Source organism: Zootermopsis nevadensis, unplaced genomic scaffold (assembly GCF_977971745.1).
Source record: "Zootermopsis nevadensis isolate Lab colony 2312 unplaced genomic scaffold, Znev_1.0 Znev_ptg000031l, whole genome shotgun sequence".
Taxonomy (NCBI): Eukaryota; Metazoa; Arthropoda; class Insecta; order Blattodea; family Termopsidae; genus Zootermopsis; species Zootermopsis nevadensis.
The window spans coordinates 6,694,449-6,715,172 of NW_028259163.1; the positions used below are offsets into that span (position 1 = coordinate 6,694,449).

The window sequence follows — 20,724 nt, forward strand, 5'->3', positions numbered from 1 at the left end:
TCTTCCTTGGCAGGAAGTTAACGAGGGAGGTGAGGAAACAGAATACAGTGGTGCAAGATGTGGCATTGGTTTCCGCTTAATGGTTATAACACTACTCAAAGTACACGTAAGAACTGGCAACAAAGAACGATATAATATTATAAAATAAAATTTCCTTTAAAGTATTAAATGTATGTACCAATGTCGAAAATTAATTCAAACGTATACGCACATATCAAACCCTCAAAATTTGGAACAATGTAGTGAACATTTTAAACGGAGTAGCGGAAGTGGGGCGAATCGCGCAAACGCAGCCATTCAAGTCAGTTGCTGTTCTGTGCGTTGCAGGAGTGTGTAAGTACGCAATGGAGATATTCGACACTGAATTATTCATCCATGAAATTGAGGCCCGCCCAGCTATCTGGGATATGCGGTCTGAATTATACAGCAACAGGACAGAGAAAACAAAATCCTGGGAAGAACTCTGCCAACTGTTTGATGCCAACTTCAAGGAGAAGAGTATAAAAGAAAAAAATATTGCGGGTGAGTTAATATTTGTTGATTTTTGTATATTGATACACATATTTATTATAAATACATTGTATACGTACATACGCGTAAGTACCTATTTTCAATATTGCATTCTGTTTTATTGCCACTGTACAGCTCCCTCGTTTATGAAGTAATCTTTCAATATGCCCCGAATAGTGATTGATCGTAAGTTGGGCATGTCTGTGTTTGCAATGTCTTCGAAACCACGTACGTGTAAAGTATCTTGGAAATTGTAGCCATCTCGTTGACGAACAAAATTATGTAACACACAACATGCTTTTACTATGTCTTCAGCGAAATGTACTGATGTATTTAAAGGACGGTGCAATATCCTCCACTTACTGGAGAGTATGCCAAATGCACACTCAATGCAACGTCTATAGCTAAATATTTTTTTCGCAACATCTAAATGCTTCCCAGAATAGGGCCTTAACATGTGTTCTGAGAGACCACCAAATGCTTCATCGCCAACAAACGAATAGTTTACCGGTCGAGAGGTACCCATAACGGTAATTTCCTGTGGCGGAGGGATGTTTAGTGATTTTCTTTCTATTTTCGTAAATAGTTCACTTTCTTTATAAATAGTTGAGTCCGATGCTTTACCGTAGGATCCGACATCCACAAATGTAAACAAATAATTTGAGTCACAAACAGCTATAAAAGTACCATGGAAAAATAAGATTTATAATTATAATACAGGGATCCACTGTCTAATGGCTTAATTATCCTAATGTGTTTCCCATCTATAGTGCCCAAACAATTAGGAAAATTACAGTATTGTTGGAAGTCGCTGGCTATATTTCTCCACGAATCTTCCTTTGGTTCAGGAATGCAGACAGCTTTCAAGTGATGCCAAATAAGTTGACATGTTTCTCTCACAATCATTTTTGCTGTAAACAAATTCAAAATCACCAAATGAACATCCTATGCTTAGATACCTGGAAAAAAGAGAAGATATTAAAAATATAAACCACAGATGTAGATCCAATCAATAAAGTATTCCTTATGTTTAAACATGTAAGAAAAGAAATATACGTACAACTACGATGACACACAAAACATCGCACTTCTACATTTCATAGGCCAGGTAGGATGACAAAAGTTCTTTATTTAAATAAAAATATTGTTTTGTTTCAGCTGCTAAATTGCAACGAAAATGGAAGAGTCTGCGTGACTGTTACAACAGAGAACGTGCGAAGCAAATGAATGTTAAGAGTGGATCTGCAGCATCAGGCAGGAAACAATATGTCTTCTTTGATCAACTTTGTTTTTTAGCCGTACTACAAGATATAAGACCAGTTTCTGATCGACAACCAGATATTGGTCGAGAAGGAGATGCGGCAGAAGAAATAATCCCCCCTAAGAAACAGAAAAAAAATGTCTCGAACACCGAAAAGGCCGAAAATGAATTGCTAAAAAGAATCTCGGACAATTTAACAAAGAAGAAACGTCATTATGATGATAATGATGATCCAGATCGGAACTTTTTGGTATCTCTCGTGCCTGATTTAAAAAGCATTCACGATGACTTAAAATTAGACATAAAGGCAGACATTATCCAACTTTTTAGAAGATACAAGACCTACAGACCAATACAAAGTTATCCACCTCAACCAGCTTATTATGGATGTTCAACCCAAGCACACGACCGTGACTACGACGAGTGGGGTCCTACTCCGGGTCCTTCGCGGGACTATAGACTAAGAAATGTGTCTATTCAAGGTTCTACGAGTCAGCGAAATACACTTACTACACTGGAATCAAGTCAACCACCCACTACTACATTAGTACCAACCACATCACCTGCTTCATCTTCAGTTCTTTCCACGACAGATACTTCTACACTTGAGGAAATGTTCAATGACGATATTGTTCCATCAGAATATTTTTTTTTTTCAAATATTTTCGTTTCTTTCCAATATCCATGCATATGTACATACCGCCAAACCTGTCTCCCATGTACTACTGAAAATGTAACTTCGCAACAGTTCCGTTAATCAAATTATAACTTCAAACAAATACAGGCTAGCATAAAACCAGAACTCAAGTATGTATTATCATACTCACGCTACTAAAATTAAACAAATACTGAAAAATTATGTTACGAACTCCACATCAGCGTAGTAAGTTATAAAACTTTACTTACCTCAATGTAATAGCAAGTCTTTCTGCAGGAGGTATGCTTTCTCTCATGCTGGTATCTTGGCGTTTTAAACGATCTTGTAACAAGGACAATAATTCATTGAATGTTGTCAAACTCATTCGAAAACACTTCAAAAATTTATCTTCGTGCCTGGGTGGACCCCAGAGCCGGTCTGGACGCAGAGGCTAGAGGAAAAATCCTCTGCCCCCATTGCGGATTGAACCCCAGTCGTCCAGCCCGTAAGTAGTCACTGAACTGACTTGAGTTATCCTGGCTCTACTTATATATATGTAGTAGCTTGAAAGTACACATGGGAGGTAGGAAATCAGCTCACTTATCCAGTTTCAGAGGTCCTTGCTGCCTCCACTATCAGGGCGATGATGGAGGCAGCATGGACCTCTGAAATGTCAGTAAACTTCTACCAGGCTACACAGCGCAACAACACTGAAGACAGAAATCTTCATATTTAAAATTTACTGTCCACAGGCTTATATCACAAACCTGCCCAATTCCTTCTTCTTTGTTTTCAGCCTCAGATGAAAGTTCATTTACATGTCTAAAAGTCTCTTAAAACCCTTGAGAATTAGCCCGACAACTTTAGGTTTCACCATACTGACCCTAGTGGTATAGTTACCAACATCGCAGATGCCAAAAAGTGGAAGTTCCCAAAGTTAGTAACAGAAAAATGGGGGTTGCACGTAGGCAGGATAACTGATCTCCTCAGTGAGGACAGTGCCACATGACGCACCAGTCCCTGCTCCTTTGTAGGGTGGTGGTTCATAGGGTAACATTAGTTTATTCAATAATGACACAAATAAGAATAAGGAAAACCATAACATTTAATGTATCAATTCACAATTTTTCACATGTATATTGAGACATACAATAGACTGAAAAATGCCCTTTAATAATTAACAAATAATTTACTGATGAAAGATTCACTTAACAAAAGCTTCTGCTGGTATTGTCCCTTGCTTACTTATTACAATTAACATATATATCGTTTGCTGAATATCCCAGTTGCCTTCATGAAGACACTTTCGTGCCCACTGCATATTCATTCCAGTCTGAGCAGCAAGACCATCTACCATCCGCTGCTTCATTCCATCATCTATAAGTTCAACCTGACGAGATGCTGGAACTGTAACCCGTGTGGTTGACAGTAACATTTCAGCTGGCCCTGAAGTTCTCAGTCCCACCTCAGTTTGGTTGTCAGTCGCGCATGTCACAGAGAGCTCCTCGTTCATTATGCAGTGACCTTGGCCATGAGGCACAATGACCAGGTCCCTGCTGAATGACCTAAGAAGTTGTTTTCCTGTGGGTCCTAGTTCCCAAAATAAGCCAGTCAGTGACATCAGAATCACCTGTGGTGTGAAAACTTTGAGGTTCGTGACAAATGAATTTGGAACATGCTGCGTCTTTGGCAGCTTGGAAAGACAGGCGATAATATCCCTTTTCCCATGATACGATGACTTCTGTCCTCTACTGTCATCTTTCACACTAAGAAAATTCAGGCTCTCTGTGACATGATTTACAAACTCAGAAGTGTTTTCAGAACTCTGATCCTGCACATAAGTTGATGTCAGTGACAACATGGAATTGTCAAGATAAGCACGGGCCAGTTGTTCCCTGTTATTATTATCATAAAGTTGGTAGTACGCTGCCAGGAACTGATGGACGAAGCTTCTGCCTTCTTCTGGACACGAGTAGTTCTCATTAATTGTTGGCATCTGTAGGGGTTCACTAACATCAGGCTTGATCGGTGGTGACAGTTCAACTCCGTCAAGCTTCAACAGCTTTGGAAACCTCTTCTTCACGTCACGTATATATGCGTTGTGGTCTTGATATTTGTCTCGGAGAGGATTTCCATTCAGCATTAGGTCTTCTAGGGGCAGGCTCTCTAAACAGTCCAGTTGTTGCAAATCCTGTATCCTGTTTCTTCCAATGCGAAGGACTTTGAGCTTAGGTAATTTGATAGAAAGAACACTGAGGTCATGAAGCGAGTGCAGTTTGTTGTCTGACAAATAAAGTGCTTCCAGGTCATGAACACACTCCACAATGATATCCAGTACTACCAACATCACTGCGGGTATGAACAATGGTAAAGCGTAATTGTCAATTAGATCTGGATCTGTGTGGAAGTGCGTCAGATCTAGGGCTTTTAGGTTAACATCGTAACGCTTAGCCACCACTGTCCTTATTTTGTCCTTTGCAGTAGAATCAATCACCACATATGGTAATCCAGGCCTCACTAATACCAACAGTATATATCCAGTCATAGTTGTGATTTTCTTGTTAACACTGGCCAACTTTTCTGCAACTTTGAAATTGTCAACAAAAAATGAAGAATCTCTTCCTCGAACTTTGTAACTGAGTGGGATGAATACTGTTGGTGCAATCTCGGCCATTAATGTATTCACTATGTAGTCCTTGCTGTATTTGCCTCCATATGGAATTGTTATGTTGAACCATAATGCATCCATTTCCAGACATCTTTTTTGTCTGACCTGTGATGGTGTATTACCTGAAAAGAGTAGATTGAAGTATTAGTAATAACAGCTATTCATATTGGGGGATTATAAAGCATGGAGCTCCTCAGGGTACAATATACTTAGTCCTCTGCTTTTCCCCGTACATATCAATGATTTACCACTAACCATAACCCTCACTCTAAACCCATACTTTTCTCAGATGATACTAATATTATTGTTTCACATAAAGAAATTGACTGTTTCTAAATTCTGCAGGAATTATGTCTTTGCTAGGTTGAATAAGTGGAATGCAACAATAAACTCACATTAAATTTTGACAAAATAAATTTCTAGTGTAATTATTTTGATGGTAATGTTGTAATTGACTCCAAATTACTGTCATAACTATGTAATTTATATTTGTATTAGAAACAAGTATTCTGTTTGTGCTATGACATTTTCTACATCCTTGGCCCAGACCTATGAAGGATCTATGAAATGTAAATAAATTATATTCTGTTATGATGTACCTCTGTAACCAGAAATCATCCTTCCAATTCTGCTTCCTCTGTAACCGGAACTTGCTGTCTGATTACGGCATCTCCAAACATATGGGTTGAATCGTCGAGAACGTTTTTCACTTTCTGGTGTGCTCATCTCAACATAGTCTTGACAGATAATGGAACAGGTAGCCACTTTCAAAACTGAATTTGTATGCCTTTCATTGTGGTTACGCTCTGAATTAAAACGTCCTCTTCGAATGACCTTAAGATTCACAGGCAAATCTTGTGTAGAATCGGATGTTCGTACCGATCGTGCTGGTCGTTTCGAATTCCACATTCTTTTAAGGTTATTGCAGGTCTGTATTATAATAATAAAGTTTTCAAACTTTATTTCTTCAAAATGCAGAAATTATTTTAGGAGCGGCACTGTCAAACACCAGATCCTCCAACACACGCAATCAGACTGTTTCTTTATACGATAAACACCAATCACCAAACAATAGCATTGCGCAACAGTGAAGAAACGATTGTAAGTAACTGATTGTTGCGCAATCTGCGTAGATGCGACCTTGAGGCGGAAAGAAAGTATTTGCCGCCAGTCTGCGCCACTGTCTTCATCATATGATTTTGTTTACAGCTGTTCGGCGCGTGCTGTGAGGGGTGAATGTGGGGCATGGATGATAGAATATGACCGTTATGCGGGGAAGAGGAGAACGAGATTCACATATTATTAAAGTGTACGGAAACGGGGAGGTGGAAGGAACGGCTTCTGAGGAATAAGTGGTTTACCGTTTGTGAAGAGTTGGCCTTCAAGAAAATTTTAAGCACAACGAATGACACGGAGGTCAGGAATGTAGGGAATTTCCTGTAAAAATAAGGTGCAAAATTAGGAATTTAGAACTATCACTGGGATAGAAGGCATGGTAGTAATAATGAATAGTTATGTACAGTAGTATTAAGGAATTTGTAAGGACTGTGAAAAGGCAGATTAGGGACCTAAAGAAGCTATCAGATAGACCTTCTGGATCCTCTTTATCTGATGGGTCACTGCCCCCAGCAGCGAAGTCCTACAGCGAAGTGGCTGCCGCCTGTTCGCATGGTCAGCATTTTGTGTCTACTAGTGTTTCTGATATCAGCACCTTTCCACTGAAGTCTGCGACTGGGAAGAATGCTGATGTTGCTGTCCCGGCTGCTTCCGACGATGGATTTGTGGCAGTTGTTGGCAAAAAGAAGAAGGCATTGTCTGGGAAAGAAGCCCCCACCAGCGTTGCGCAGCCACCACATAGAAATAGGATCCCTTTGATTGGGGTGAGAAGCGTCTCCACCCTCCCCATCATTGCCAAAAGACCCCGAACTAAATCACTTTTTGTTTCTCAGTTTTCCAAAATCTGTTCGGGAACAACTTAATTTAACTTCACTGGTTTGTACTAAGTTTAAGTCTTATGCCTCCTTTTGTGTTTAAGTAAATGAGAAAGACTTTCCTTTAATTAATAACACCGGTGTGTTGCCCAACGGCTGCTTAAGTGCTTAATTTTTTGGAAGGCTCAACTCAAACCAAATTTATTCCCCAGATGACCCCGTTCTTTCTGTAGCCAGTTTACGAGCTTTGCCTATGGATGCAGTGCCCTCTGATACTTCTGAAGGGTCCCTGTTTAGTCGACCATCTCTCATAGGGGTATCAGTAGAGCCATGCCTTGTGATGACCTTGATATTGTTTTTATCAAAACATGCGTGGCCTCAGGACTAAATCATATGAAATTTATGATAATGTGTGCTCTTCTGGATTTAAAATTATTTGCTTAACTGAAACCTGGTTAAATGATTCAGAATTGTTTCCCTGAAACTTACGTAGTTCATCATGCGGACAGAGTTTATGGCTCCATCTTACATGGTGGTGCATTAATCGCTATCTCCGACTGTTATGGGAGTAAAATGTTGTGTCAATCTTGAATTCTGTGAAGAAAGTGTATGGATTGAGATCGCAATGTGTGATGGGTATAATTTACTTATCGGAAATCACTACTTCTCATCCGACACAAAAGTTGATATACATAATCATTTTAGTTTCTTAGAAAAATCCTTTGATACTTTTAACTTTCGCAGTTTGTTGCTTGGAGACTTTAATGTCCCTAGATTCGATTGGAATTGCTGTTTGTTATCCGCAAATTGTCATTATTATTCTAAGTTGAAAGGAGGGATGATGTAATCTTCTGCTTGTTTCCTTGGCTTAAGTCAATACAATTACTCTGAGGATGGCATCAACTTACTTGACCCTGATTTTTCAAATTTCGCAGATATTACCGTTAATCCTGCTGCATATGGCATTGTTCAGCCGGATCACTACCGTCCTCCCTTAATTATTCTTTGTGTAGTGCTTTCTCGTAGTTCCAAACATTCCATTAATATCCCTTTTAGAAGATACTCTGTTGGCGACTACTTTATGTTATATGAGACCTTATCCAATCACAACTGGACTCCTTTGCATAAAGAATCTTGCGTTGATGCTGCCGTTGCAAGATGCATGTGCTCTTTCTTAATTTATTCTTTTAATTCTTGTTTCCTTCATCCCATGCCTTATTCCAGACCCTGATTTTTGAATGAGACAGCACTGCTGCAGTGTTATTACAAAGGCAGATATTTACATTTTATGGTCCTAGTCTAACTTTTAAAACAAAAATACATTTTTATCACCTTGTCTTAATAAAACATAATTTATCTTACAAGCAGCATATTAAATACGGTCCAGTACATCTGAATTTGCTTGCTAATTTGTGACTTTTGTAATTGGTATTGCAGGCATGTTCATATATAGCTCCAGCCATGATACCTAATGCATCATATAGAAGAGAACCTCTAAGCGGTGTTGAAGTTCAGCAAGAGATAACCAACATTTCAGCTCCATTAATTTATCTGAAGTTGTGTATCTTAAATATGTATGTATTGAAACATACAAAATTAACAGTTTATTTTCATCTCACACATTAAATGACATTTTATTATTCAGCATTGACACAAACACGAGAATATAAACTAATTATTAGATAAATGATTACATATTTGGTCGTTTTTAGGTTCTGCCAAAATATATTCTTATGGAATATATTTTTATATCTGCGGGTGTGTCATCACTTGACTGTCGCGGTGGTATGTAGCAATAAAGACAATTCTGTGACATTACTGAATAAGTGTAAGAAAACTAATGCAGTTAGAACTCTATTCTCCACAGTCTGTGTCCTTCAGATTAAGACACAAAACACTCAAACTTAATTTACCATCCACCTAAGTCGTTGAGGTAACATTCTTTGTTTTCCATGGCACCATGTTTTGGCCTTCTCAGGAATAGAACGAGAAAGGGTGGAAATCCTGGAAACAAAACTAAAATGTTAAGGGAATCATTCTTCAAAAGAAATAGATATATTTCTTGGTATTGAGGAAGGTTAAAAGTGGCAAGAGTCACGCCAATCATAAGTAGCAAAGAGATGATGCAGAGAGGCAGAGGCAGGATGGGTTGAACAACTGAAAAGAAACTGCAGCTGACACTCAAGATCATGTGATTTATTACAAAAGAACACGTACATAAGATGATTACAAAGTTCACGTTTGGCATAATAAACATCACTCAAGAAGCATCACTTTAAAAGAAAATCCGTATTGTGGTGAACATGAACGGGGTCCTTCACCCTTTTAAAATAGACAGAATATGAGAAAGTGCTGAAAACTTTGGGGGGGGGGGGGGGACAAGAAAAGATGTTTTAATAGATTCATTGTATTAACCTTTCTTAACAGTTAAATTTACTCCAGCAATAACATCATTTTATTTAGAGATGTAAATAATGAATTTGGAATGTCCTCCAGTATCAATTTGACAGAATCTTTTGGTTTGAAACAATGAGAACACAAAAATCATTAATCCACTTTGCAACTACACGACTCAAAGATCTTGGAAATTACTAAAATCTAGTGTTGCGAAAGTTACAAATTAATTAACAGAAGAGGAACTTGCCAGAGGACTTGTGGACACATGCTGATGATAATGACATCTACTTCTCACTGAAGAAGTTTGCAGTATAAACAAAATGTCTGTACTCCTATATACTATACTCCTTGCTATGCTATCCAATTTAAAGTTTCCAAATTTGTGATGTCCCTCATGAAATTAAATGCTTTCCTCCAAAACAGTTTAATGAAAGAAGAATTCTAATCTTCTCAAGTCGCAAGGAGCTTGAGCATTTAAATCTCCATTTTACTAACTTTACTACTAACTAATTCAAATGATTTCCTCTTCTGTGCCTGTTTAGCTGTTCTTGAGTACAGATGGTTGGAGTGATTGCAGATAGATGTGAAGATGGAATGAATTTTGCTATTCACGAAAATAGCTAGGCGCTGCACTTACAAAGTCACTGCATTGGCTGTAATTTCCATAGGAAATAAATGATGAAAGCATAGGTGTTCCTGGAGGGGGTTACCGGTAAAGTTCCATTGATTCTTAACCTTGGCAGTAGAAGGGGGCGAGGAGTCAACTTCATGCCACAGCTGCCTTAAGCCTGAGAAAAGAACCCCGGTATTCAGTGGATTGGATCGGAGGTTGGGTGGGCCCGACATCCAGTCTGGACATTGCAAAGAAGGGAAAAATTCCTTCCTAGCCCAGCCTGCAGCCCAGTCACTATACTGACTGAGCTGTCTTGGCTCATGAAACAGTACCATTTTTTCATATATTGTTTTGATTACTTGTTCATACTGCTGTTGCCACCATCACACGTACGTCCAACCATTGATGTAGGTAATACGCGTATTATCAAACATGTAATATTCTGTGGTATGTAGAAATGGGTTTTCTGTGGTGAATGGTCTTCCTTGATACAGTTATTAGTTGGTCAAAAAGTCTCTTTACTTTCTATTCTGACACAAACTCTGTATGCACTTCTCCTATTTGGCCATAATGTATGTCCCTCCCACCTCATCTATCTTAATTTAATTATGGTTACAATATTAAGTGAATTATGAAACTCCTTGTTATGTAATTATCTGTACTCCATTCTTATTTCATTTTTCTTAGGTTCACTGTGCACTTTTTTCTATCAGAATAAGGAAACTCTGCTCAAAATTATTATTGCTAATGTAGGAAGGAGGACTTGCAGTTACTTGAAAGCATGGTTATGAAACAAGTAACTAACTCCATGGAACAGAGTCCTTCTGGAGAAGTTGGTAGTTTACTGAATTAGTCAGGATGTTCCCTGGCCTTTGTGGAATCCAAAAAATTTGTTACCGTGTTTGCAAGAGCATATCAACAGTCTGTATTCTAGGGCAGATGAAACTAATTCACACTCTCCAAATATTATTTGGTGCAGTTTTGTAGATCTTCCTGCTTCGTTCCTTGTAGGTCCAGATATTCGCTTAATCGCCGGGTTTCCGATCATCCTCAATCTGCGTTCTCCCAGTAGTTTGAGAGACAACTTTCACGTCCATACATGACAACCAGTAAAATTGTAATTTTGTATACGTAATCTTCACATTATTAGATAGCAAATGGAAAGACAAAAAACTTTCAGCTGCATGGTAGCAAGGAAGCTGTAATTTTGTCCTGAATACAGTTCTGATTTAATATTGTCATTTTTTAAGTTTGAACTTTGCCACATTTTCAAAGGATTTCTTACCAGCAGCTTGTTACGACCCAGGGAAAAATAACCGCAGGTTATTCTTATTCATAATACATAGCAGAATGACTGGTCTGTTTGAAATTTCAGTTTAAAAGTTACTTCAAGCGTGCTTTTCATTGTAGTACATTTTTCGTCACTCCTGTGTGTAAGTGATGAAACAGAAAAGTATTCTGCATCTATATAGCTGCTAGTTTCATGTATGCATATACTCCACAATTTGTTAATTGGAGGCTGGCATTATTACTGGAAATTATGGAACAGTCACTGATGTATATAGTATTTGCACACACTGTGCAACAAAAATCTAGTGCTCGAAAGCATACAGCTGCCGTAAGTTCCGCTAATATTTGTCAATATATAGCTTGTCTGTATCTCCCATTAATTATGTTTATTTATGCCACATGCCTGTTGAGCAAAGAGACCAGCATGTCGCCTCATTTGAAGAAAATGTGGATTAATACTAATGGCTATTCTAGGACATGTGACCAAGTCCCACAGCAGATTGGAGGTGATGAACGTACTTTGCTTGGCCTTCAACATTCTCCAGTAGTGAGTTGAGAATCTGATTGCGTCTGTACTGAGATGAGATGACTGTCTGTGTTGAACCTCGGGGATTCTGGGTATCCTTTTACAGATTTCATGCCTTAAAAATGGGACTTTTCAGGGCTAGGATACTAATTTGTATTTTGTATGCAACGTAGCATTCATTATCTGGTTGTTTTGAACATTTAAAGAGAACCATCTGAAGATGGCCAATTAAGGACAAAACATGCAGTGGATTCTTAAGAAACATTAAAATTATAATCACAAATCTTTCCGTAGATGGACCATCAACCCAAAGTTCAACACACAACAGGATGCAACTCTTAAAACTACATGTGACATGTTCTGTGAAGTTTAATTGAAAGTTTTCAAGTTCAAGCATTTATTCATGTTTACAAATTTAAAACCCCATTTAATGTGTAAAAGTGCTTTTGTAAGGCAACATGAGCCTGCCTACGGAATGTTAAATTGTGTCTGGCTTATATATGTAGTAGCTTGAAAATACACATGGGAGGTAGGAAATCAGCTCACTTATCCAGTTTCAGAGGTCCTTGCTGCCTCCACTATCAGGGCGATGATGGAGGCAGCATGGACCTCTGAAATGTCAGTAAACTTCTACCAGGCTACACAGCGCAACAACACTGAAGACAGAAATCTTCATATTTAAAATTTACTGTCCACAGGCTTATATCACAAACCTGCCCAATTCCTTCTTCTTTGTTTTCAGCCTCAGATGAAAGTTCATTTACATGTCTAAAAGTCTCTTAAAACCCTTGAGAATTAGCCCGACAACTTTAGGTTTCACCATACTGACCCTAGTGGTATAGTTACCAACATCGCAGATGCCAAAAAGTGGAAGTTCCCAAAGTTAGTAACAGAAAAATGGGGGTTGCACGTAGGCAGGATAACTAATCTCCTCAGTGAGGACAGTGCCACATGACGCACCAGTCCCTGCTCCTTTGTAGGGTGGTGGTTCATAGGGTAACATTAGTTTATTCAATAATGACACAAATAAGAATAAGGAAAACCATAACATTTAATGTATCAATTCACAATTTTTCACATGTATATTGAGACATACAGGAGGCTGAAAAATGCCCTTTCATAAGTTAACAAATAATTTTCTGATGAAAGATTCACTTAACAAAAGCTTCTGCTGGTATTGTCCCTTGCTTACTTATTACAATTAACATATATATCGTTTGCTGAATATCCCAGTTGCCTTCATGAAGACACTTTCGTGTCCACTGCATATTCATTCCAGTCTGAGCAGCAAGACCATCTACCATCCGCTGCTTCATTCCATCATCTATAAGTTCAACCTGACGAGATGCTGGAACTGTAACCCGTGTGGTTGACGGTAATATTTCAGCTGGCCCTGAAGTTCTCAGTCCCACCTCAGTTTGGTTGTCCGTCGCGCATGTCACAGAGAGCTCCTCGTTCATTATGCAGTGACCTTGGCCATGAGGCACAATGACCAGGTCCCTGCTGAATGACCTAAGAAGTTGTTTTCCTGTGGGTCCTAGTTCCCAAAATAAGCCAGTCAGTGACATCAGAATCACCTGTGGTGTGAAAACTTTGAGGTTCGTGACAAATGAATTTGGAACATGCTGCGTCTTTGGCAGCTTGGAAAGACAGGCGATAATATCCCTTTTCCCATGATACGATGACTTCTGTCCTCTACTGTCATCTTTCACACTAAGAAAATTCAGGCTCTCTGTGACATGATTTACAAACTCAGAAGTGTTTTCAGAACTCTGATCCTGCACATAAGTTGATGTCAGTGACAACATGGAATTGTCAAGATAAGCACGGGCCAGTTGTTCCCTGTTATTATTATCATAAAGTTGGTAGTACGCTGCCAGGAACTGATGGACGAAGCTTCTGCCTTCTTCTGGACACGAGTAGTTCTCATTAATTGTTGGCATCTGTAGGGGTTCACTAACATCAGGCTTGATCGGTGGTGACAGTTCAACTCCGTCAAGCTTCAACAGTTTTGGAAACCTCTTCTTCACGTCACGTATATATGCGTTGTGGTCTTGATATTTGTCTCGGAGAGGATTTCCATTCAGCATTAGGTCTTCTAGGGGCAGGCTCTCTAAACAGTCCAGTTGTTGCAAATCCTGTATCCTGTTTCTTCCAATGCGAAGGACTTTGAGCTTAGGTAATTTGATAGAAAGAACACTGAGGTCATGAAGCGAGTGCAGTTTGTTGTCTGACAAATAAAGTGCTTCCAGGTCATGAACACACTCCACAATGATATCCAGTACTACCAACATCACTGCGGGTATGAACAATGGTAAAGCGTAATTGTCAATTAGATCTGGATCTGTGTGGAAGTGCGTCAGATCTAGGGCTTTTAGGTTAACATCGTAACGCTTAGCCACCACTGTCCTTATTTTGTCCTTTGCAGTAGAATCAATCACCACATATGGTAATCCAGGCCTCACTAATACCAACAGTATATATCCAGTCATAGTTGTGATTTTCTTGTTAACACTGGCCAACTTTTCTGCAACTTTGAAATTGTCAACAAAAAATGAAGAATCTCTTCCTCGAACTTTGTAACTGAGTGGGATGAATACTGTTGGTGCAATCTCGGCCATTAATGTATTCACTATGTAGTCCTTGCTGTATTTGCCTCCATATGGAATTGTTATGTTGAACCATAATGCATCCATTTCCAGACGTCTTTTTTGTCTGACCTGTGATGGTGTATTATCTGAAAAGAGTAGATTGAAGTATTAGTAATAACAGCTATTCATATTGGGGGATTATAAAGCATGGAGCTCCTCAGGGTACAATATACTTAGTCCTCTGCTTTTCCCCGTACATATCAATGATTTACCACTAACCATAACCCTCACTCTAAACCCATACTTTTCTCAGATGATACTAATATTATTGTTTCACATAAAGAAATTGACTGTTTCTAAATTCTGCAGGAATTATGTCTTTGCTAGGTTGAATAAGTGGAATGCAACAATAAACTCACATTAAATTTTGACAAAATAAATTTCTAGTGTAATTATTTTGATGGTAATGTTGTAATTGACTCCAAATTACTGTCATAACTATGTAATTTATATTTGTATTAGAAACAAGTATTCTGTTTGTGCTATGACATTTTCTACATCCTTGGCCCAGACCTATGAAGGATCTATGAAATGTAAATAAATTATATTCTGTTATGATGTACCTCTGTAACCAGAAATCATCCTTCCAATTCTGCTTCCTCTGTAACCGGAACTTGCTGTCTGATTACAGCATCTCCAAACATATGGGTTGAATCGTCGAGAACGTTTTTCACTTTCTGGTGTGCTCATCTCAACATAGTCTTGACAGATAATGGAACAGGTAGCCACTTTCAAAACTGAATTTGTATGCCTTTCATTGTGGTTACGCTCTGAATTAAAACGTCCTCTTCGCATGACCTTAAGATTCACAGGCAAATCTTGTGTAGAAACGGATGTTCGTACCGATCGTGCTGGTCGTTTCGAATTCCACATTCTTTTAAGGTTATTGCAGTTCTGTATTATAATAATAAAGTTTTCAAACTTTATTTCTTCAAAATGCAGAAAATATTTTAGGAGCGTCACTGTCAAACACCAGATCCTCCAACACACGCAATCAGACTGTTTCTTTATACGATAAACAACAATCACGAAACAATAGCATTGCGCAACAATGAAGAAACCATTGTAAGAAACTGACTGTTGCGCAATCTGCGTAGATGCGACCTTGAGGCGGAAAGAAAGAATTTGGACATGAGTAGTTCTCATTAATCGTTGGCATCTGTAGGGGTTCACTAACATCAGGCTTGATCGGTGGTGACAGTTCAACTCCGTCAAGCTTCAACAGTTTTGGAAACCTCTTCTTCACGTCACGTATATATGCGTTGTGGTCTTGATATTTGTCTCGGAGAGGATTTCCATTCAGCATTAGGTCTTCTAGGGGCAGGCTCTCTAAACAGTCCAGTTGTTGCAAATCCTGTATCCTGTTTCTTCCAATGTGAAGGACTTTGAGGTTAGGTAATTTGATAAAAAGAACACTGAGGTCATGAAGCGAGTGCAGTTTGTTGTCTGACAAATAAAGTGCTGCCAGGTCATGAACACAATCCACAATGATATCCAGTACTACCAACATCACTGCGGGTATGAACAATGGTAAAGTGTAATTGTCAATTAGATCTGGATCTGTGTGGAAGTGCGTCAGGTCTAGGGCTTTTAGGTTAACATCGTAACGCTTAGCCACCAATGTCTTTATTTTGTCGTTTGCAGTAGAATCAATCACCACATATGGTAATCCAGGCCTCACTAATACCAACAGCATATATCCAGTCATAGTTGTAATTTTCGTGTTAAAACTGGCCAACGTTTCTGCAACTTTGAAATCGTCAACAAAAAATGAAGAATCTGTTCCTCGAACTTTGTAACTTAATGGAATGAATACTGTTGGTGCAATCTTGGCCATTAATGTATTCAGGATGTAGTCTTTGCTGTATTTGCCTCCGTATGGAATTGTTACGTTGAACCATAATGCATCCATCCATTCTATAGTGTTGCTTCAATAGTGGGTTATTACTGGACCTGCTACTAAGGTAAAGAGCATGCTTATATTTGCGTGATGTTTTGATGCGTTTAGTTAACCATACATTGGTTTCAGACAATTTTTTCTCTGTCTTAGTAGGAAAACGTTTTTCAAATATGCTTAAAAAGATGTTTAGAAAAGAATTGAACTTCGAGTCCATATCACCACCACTGAGTAATAATTCCCAATATTCACTACTGAGATGTTGTATAAATTCAGTTAAAGTGACTTCATTTATCACTCTAGTTACCTTCTTATCATTGCGAAAGTTAGAAATAAGTTTATATTTTTTATAACTAATAGCTGAGCATCATGATCAGATAGCCCATTTATTACCGGTTTAATGGAAATGTGTTCTAACCTGTAACTATCTACAAAAATATTATCAATGGCAGAGATGGAGCAATTTTGAATTCTTGTGGGAAAGCTAACTGTAGGTGTAAGATTAAAGGTTGCTAAAAGAGAATTTAGACATTGCTTACGGCATCTTCCAGAGAGATAGTCAATATTTATATCCCCACAGATGACAAATTCCGTTTTTGGTTTGTAGAGGTAGTCCATAATGCTGTTTAACTTGTTAATAAATGTTTCAAAGTCACCTGTTGGTGCTCTGTATATTGCTAAAACACATAATTTAGAAAATTTTGTATCAAATTGTACAGCACAGCATTCAATGTCCTGCTCCTTGCAAAATTGCACTAGCTCTATCTGGCTAAATTTTAGATTATTTTTAACAAATATACTCACTCCTCTTCTAGCTAAATTATTCATGCAAAAACTACTCACTAGTGTGTAATTGTCTTACCTGCAAGATATCTGGTGCTTTCAAATGATGTTCAATTAGACAAAGAATATGTGGTAACTGGGCATTTTTAAGAGAAATTATCAATTCTTCAGTTTTGGGGGAAAGTCCTCTAATGTTCTGATGATATACCAGGAAATTTTTATTTTGATTGTGATCTAAATTTAGGACTGGCTTATCTACAGCGACTTAGATATCTTTCAGGAATTTCGTGATACATTTGGGCCTTAACCTAAAAAAGGCTTAGGTCTTACACCAGTTATTACAGGAATCTTACCAGTATTTGGTTTGCTCCTAATCTCATTGGCAATGATTTGCACAAGCTTCTCCTTACCCCTTGAATTCAGGTGAAATCCATGTCTGGTGTGGTCATACCTATTCACAGATGACACATCAATTAATCCAATGTGTGATCTGTCCGCATTAGTATGTAAGCTGTTTCTGGCAATGCTGTCCATATCATTTTCAATCTTGTAATTTAGGTCGCTGTCAAGGCTATTTCCCGGTCCTCCCACTATAATTACATTATCATCCTTAGTGAAATCTTTTCTTAGTGTTTCTAGTTGCCCAACAACATTGCGAAGTGTAGCATTGGGTTTGAATATATTTGTAACCATATATTCATCCCCTAGGACCAAGTGAAGACATTCACAGGTCCCCTACCATGACTACTGCCTAAAAGCAGGACCTTCTTACATGTTTTATTCTTAACAATTGGTTTTGCAACTTTTTTCTTTAACTAAGCAACACCTGAAGGTTCCAACACAGTCAAAGCCTCAAATTTGTTGCTCAGTTTCACGGAAAAGTCTTAACACTGAACTGGAGAAAAGACTTTTGTTTCTGTGCTGTGATTTAGCCTTAACTTTAGCCCAAAGAGTGGACAAATAGTTATATTTAATAGTAGAGCTATTATCAACTTTCAAACTAGCAATCTGATCATATGCCAAAGCCAACTCCCTCCACATACCCAAAATGGTTTCCTCCTATTCCCTAACTAACCTGGCCTGTTTACACATCAAACAAAACCATGGCTTAGTTACATCTACATTATTAACTGTGGTGTTGGCACATTCTTTGAGATATTGTGAGGTGGAAGCAACACCATTCACTGAGCCATCATAACTTTTATGTGCCGATTTAAGTATCAGGGATAAATCTGCCTTCCCTTTAATGGTTTAAAAAAACCTAGGCATGCCTCAACTTCATACTTTTTAAAATTAATTATAACCTAGAAATATTAACACAACCAGCAATATGTTATTCATAATTTTCTCAAAAACTGATCCTTGTAGAAGTAATTGTTTTATAACCCTCTAGTGTCGTTTCACATCTAAATTATTCCTACAATTCTTATATTCTCATTTTTAAGTGTGTGTAATATGTTGCTCCATTTGACATCTCGAGATGGAACACAGAATATACACAAGGAGAGAGGATTCTAGGCACATGCGTCTGCTGTTAATTTCAAACACGAAAAACGACTTTGAGTAGGCCTACATATAGCAATATCCGTCACCTCAATATAAGCATATCAGAAAATAAACACAAAAATAATGCAACTAAATTCAAACTCACCTTGATCTCTCTCTGACCACAAGATGTAGATACCAATGTAACAAAATTCCAATGTCCAAGGCACTGCAAAATAACTCTGCCTGTCTTCACTGTGCCGTTGTTGAAGAATGACCTGTGCTATTTCCTTTTTTAATCTGTGACTTAATGTCCACTAGCAGAAATAACATTTATTAATAAAACGTTTCATATTATTTTATCATATTGCACACTGGAAGAACCTGGGATCTTCTGCACCACAAATTAAGACATGGTGAATTCCATGCAGTCTGCATTTACGTAAACACGATTCGTAGCGACCCATATTCTTGACTGACATTCTGAGAGTTCGTAAAATAGGAACCAACAGGGATATCGGAAAGACAATAAAAACATAGTCACCTCAATAATGATGTACATACATACATCTTTATTACATTCCATGGATCCATAAGTTAGTCAGATGACAATAGGATGTAGAATAAGTCATAATAATACAATACATGTTATACAAGTACAAGTCACACTATTATATAAATGTCACAAAAATAAAAACAAAGTGTTCACATGAAGTAGAGATAAGTTACAAATAAACCCACCCATTATATACAATAGATAAATTATGACTTACTTGTAAACATTAGAAATTCATCGACAGAGTAAAAGGAGTGTGTAATTAAGTAATTTTTTTAATGCTAGATTAAATTGTGCCTTTTTGTTTACAAGACTTGTGAGATTTGATGGTAGACTGTTGAAAATTTTGATCCCTGCATAATACGCACTCTTCTGAAAGCACGAGAGGTTGGCAATTGGTCTATGAAGCTGATTTTTATTCCTTGTGTTGACACTGTGTACAGGAGAATTAGTTTGAAAGAGTTCTTGGTTATTTACAATAAAGTTCATTAATGAGAATATGTATTCACAAGGTAGAGCTAAGATTTCTAATCTCTTAAATAGACTCCTGCATGAATTTCTAGGTCTTACACCAGCCAATAATCTAATAATTTTCTTTTGTAAAGTGAATATCTTTTTGATGTTTGATGAATTTCCCCCAAAAATTATTCCATACTTCATTAACGAGTGAAAATAGGCAAAATATTCTGATCTGAGTGTGTCAGTGTTTCTCACATGCAACAGAGATCTAACTGCGTAACATGCGCCACTTAACTTAGGTATCAGTTTATCAATATGATTTGTCCAATTTAGGTGATTATCAATTTTCAAACCCAAGAATTTTCTATTTATTGACTCTTGTATATACTTCCCATTATAGCCAATACTTGAATCATATTGTGGTGAGTTATTTGTTATAAATTTTATTATATTCGTTTTATCTAGATTTGGGGCCAGCTTGTTAGCAGTAAACCATTTACTCATATGAGACAGAACTATGTTTGATGTTGAACAGAAATCATCAAAATTTTTATTAGAAATTATGACACTTGTGTCATCAGCAAATATTATGGGTTCTGTTAAAGTATTTATTGTTTTTATTGTTGGAGGAAGGTCATTTATGTATATTATAAAAAGCAAGGGCCCAAAAATTGACCCTTGGGGAACTCCATGTTTTGTTCCAGAGTTTGAGAAATTTTTTTGTTTGTTTTTAGGTGCTGCACTCGTTTTAAATCACCAAAACACGATAGCAATTTCGTATTGTAAATATTTCCGTTCTTAACCACAAATAACGAGCTTATTATGATGACACTACACGACAAACTAGAAAATCTTCACACAGCTGTAAACAAAATCGTGTCATGAAGACAGTGGCGCAGACTGGCGGCAAATTCTTTCTTTCCGCCTCAAGGTCGCATCTACGCAGATTGCGCAACAATCAGCTTCTTACAATCGTTTCTTCATTGTTGCGCAATGCTATTGCTTGGTGATTGTTGTTTATCGTATAAAGAAACAGTCTGATTGCGTGTGTTGGAGGATC

At 37.8% G+C, this 20,724-nt stretch overlaps 3 protein-coding genes across 7 annotated transcripts; 1 reads left to right on the forward strand and 2 right to left on the reverse strand.

Moving 5' to 3' along the window:
- The first annotated feature begins 73 nt into the window (after window positions 1-73).
- On the forward strand, window positions 74-15,039 carry LOC147872042 (uncharacterized). Of its 3 annotated transcripts, none has more exons than XM_087359293.1 (2): window positions 74-522; window positions 8,445-15,039. In XM_087359293.1, the coding sequence occupies exons 1-2, from the start codon at window positions 345-347 to the stop codon at window positions 8,477-8,479; spliced, it is 213 nt and encodes a 70-aa protein (XP_087215419.1). In that variant the 5' UTR covers window positions 74-344; the 3' UTR covers window positions 8,480-15,039. The 3 variants fall into 3 exon arrangements, with proteins under 3 accessions (XP_087215419.1, XP_087215417.1, XP_087215418.1); XM_087359291.1 differs by lacking the exon at window positions 8,445-15,039 and adding an exon at window positions 1,669-5,667 and having other exon boundaries at window positions 210-522; XM_087359292.1 differs by lacking the exon at window positions 74-522 and adding an exon at window positions 6,196-6,956.
- Window positions 3,496-5,985, reverse strand: LOC147872043 (nuclear RNA export factor 1-like). Its single transcript, XM_087359273.1, has 2 exons — window positions 5,676-5,985; window positions 3,496-5,198 (listed from the first exon to the last, which is right to left on the reverse strand). The coding sequence occupies exons 1-2, from the start codon at window positions 5,983-5,985 to the stop codon at window positions 3,613-3,615; spliced, it is 1,896 nt and encodes a 631-aa protein (XP_087215399.1). The 3' UTR covers window positions 3,496-3,612.
- Window positions 12,867-20,403, reverse strand: LOC147872044 (nuclear RNA export factor 1-like). Of its 3 annotated transcripts, XM_087359271.1 has the most exons (3): window positions 19,423-20,403; window positions 17,518-19,132; window positions 12,867-14,570 (listed from the first exon to the last, which is right to left on the reverse strand). In XM_087359271.1, exons 2-3 carry the CDS (start codon window positions 17,855-17,857, stop codon window positions 12,985-12,987), a joined length of 1,926 nt encoding a protein of 641 aa, XP_087215397.1. In that variant the 5' UTR covers window positions 17,858-19,132; window positions 19,423-20,403; the 3' UTR covers window positions 12,867-12,984. The 3 variants fall into 3 exon arrangements, with proteins under 3 accessions (XP_087215397.1, XP_087215396.1, XP_087215395.1); XM_087359270.1 differs by having other exon boundaries at window positions 17,518-20,403; XM_087359269.1 differs by lacking the exons at window positions 17,518-19,132; window positions 19,423-20,403 and adding an exon at window positions 15,048-15,663.
- Window positions 20,404-20,724: the final 321 nt, after the last annotated feature.

Coding starts and splice junctions, on each gene's coding strand:
- LOC147872042 (XM_087359291.1), top strand. CDS start 345: ATGGAGATATTCGACACTGAATTATTCATCCATGAAATTGAGGCCCGC. Junction 523..1,668: donor AAAAGAAAAAAATATTGCGG/GTGAGTTAATAT, acceptor GTTTTGTTTCAG/CTGCTAAATTGCAACGAAAA.
- LOC147872043 (XM_087359273.1), bottom strand. CDS start 5,985: ATGTGGAATTCGAAACGACCAGCACGATCGGTACGAACATCCGATTCT. Junction 5,199..5,675: donor GATGATTTCTGGTTACAGAG/GTACATCATAAC, acceptor TACTCTTTTCAG/GTAATACACCATCACAGGTC.
- LOC147872044 (XM_087359269.1), bottom strand. CDS start 15,663: ATGTTAGTGAACCCCTACAGATGCCAACGATTAATGAGAACTACTCAT. Junction 14,571..15,047: donor GATGATTTCTGGTTACAGAG/GTACATCATAAC, acceptor TACTCTTTTCAG/ATAATACACCATCACAGGTC.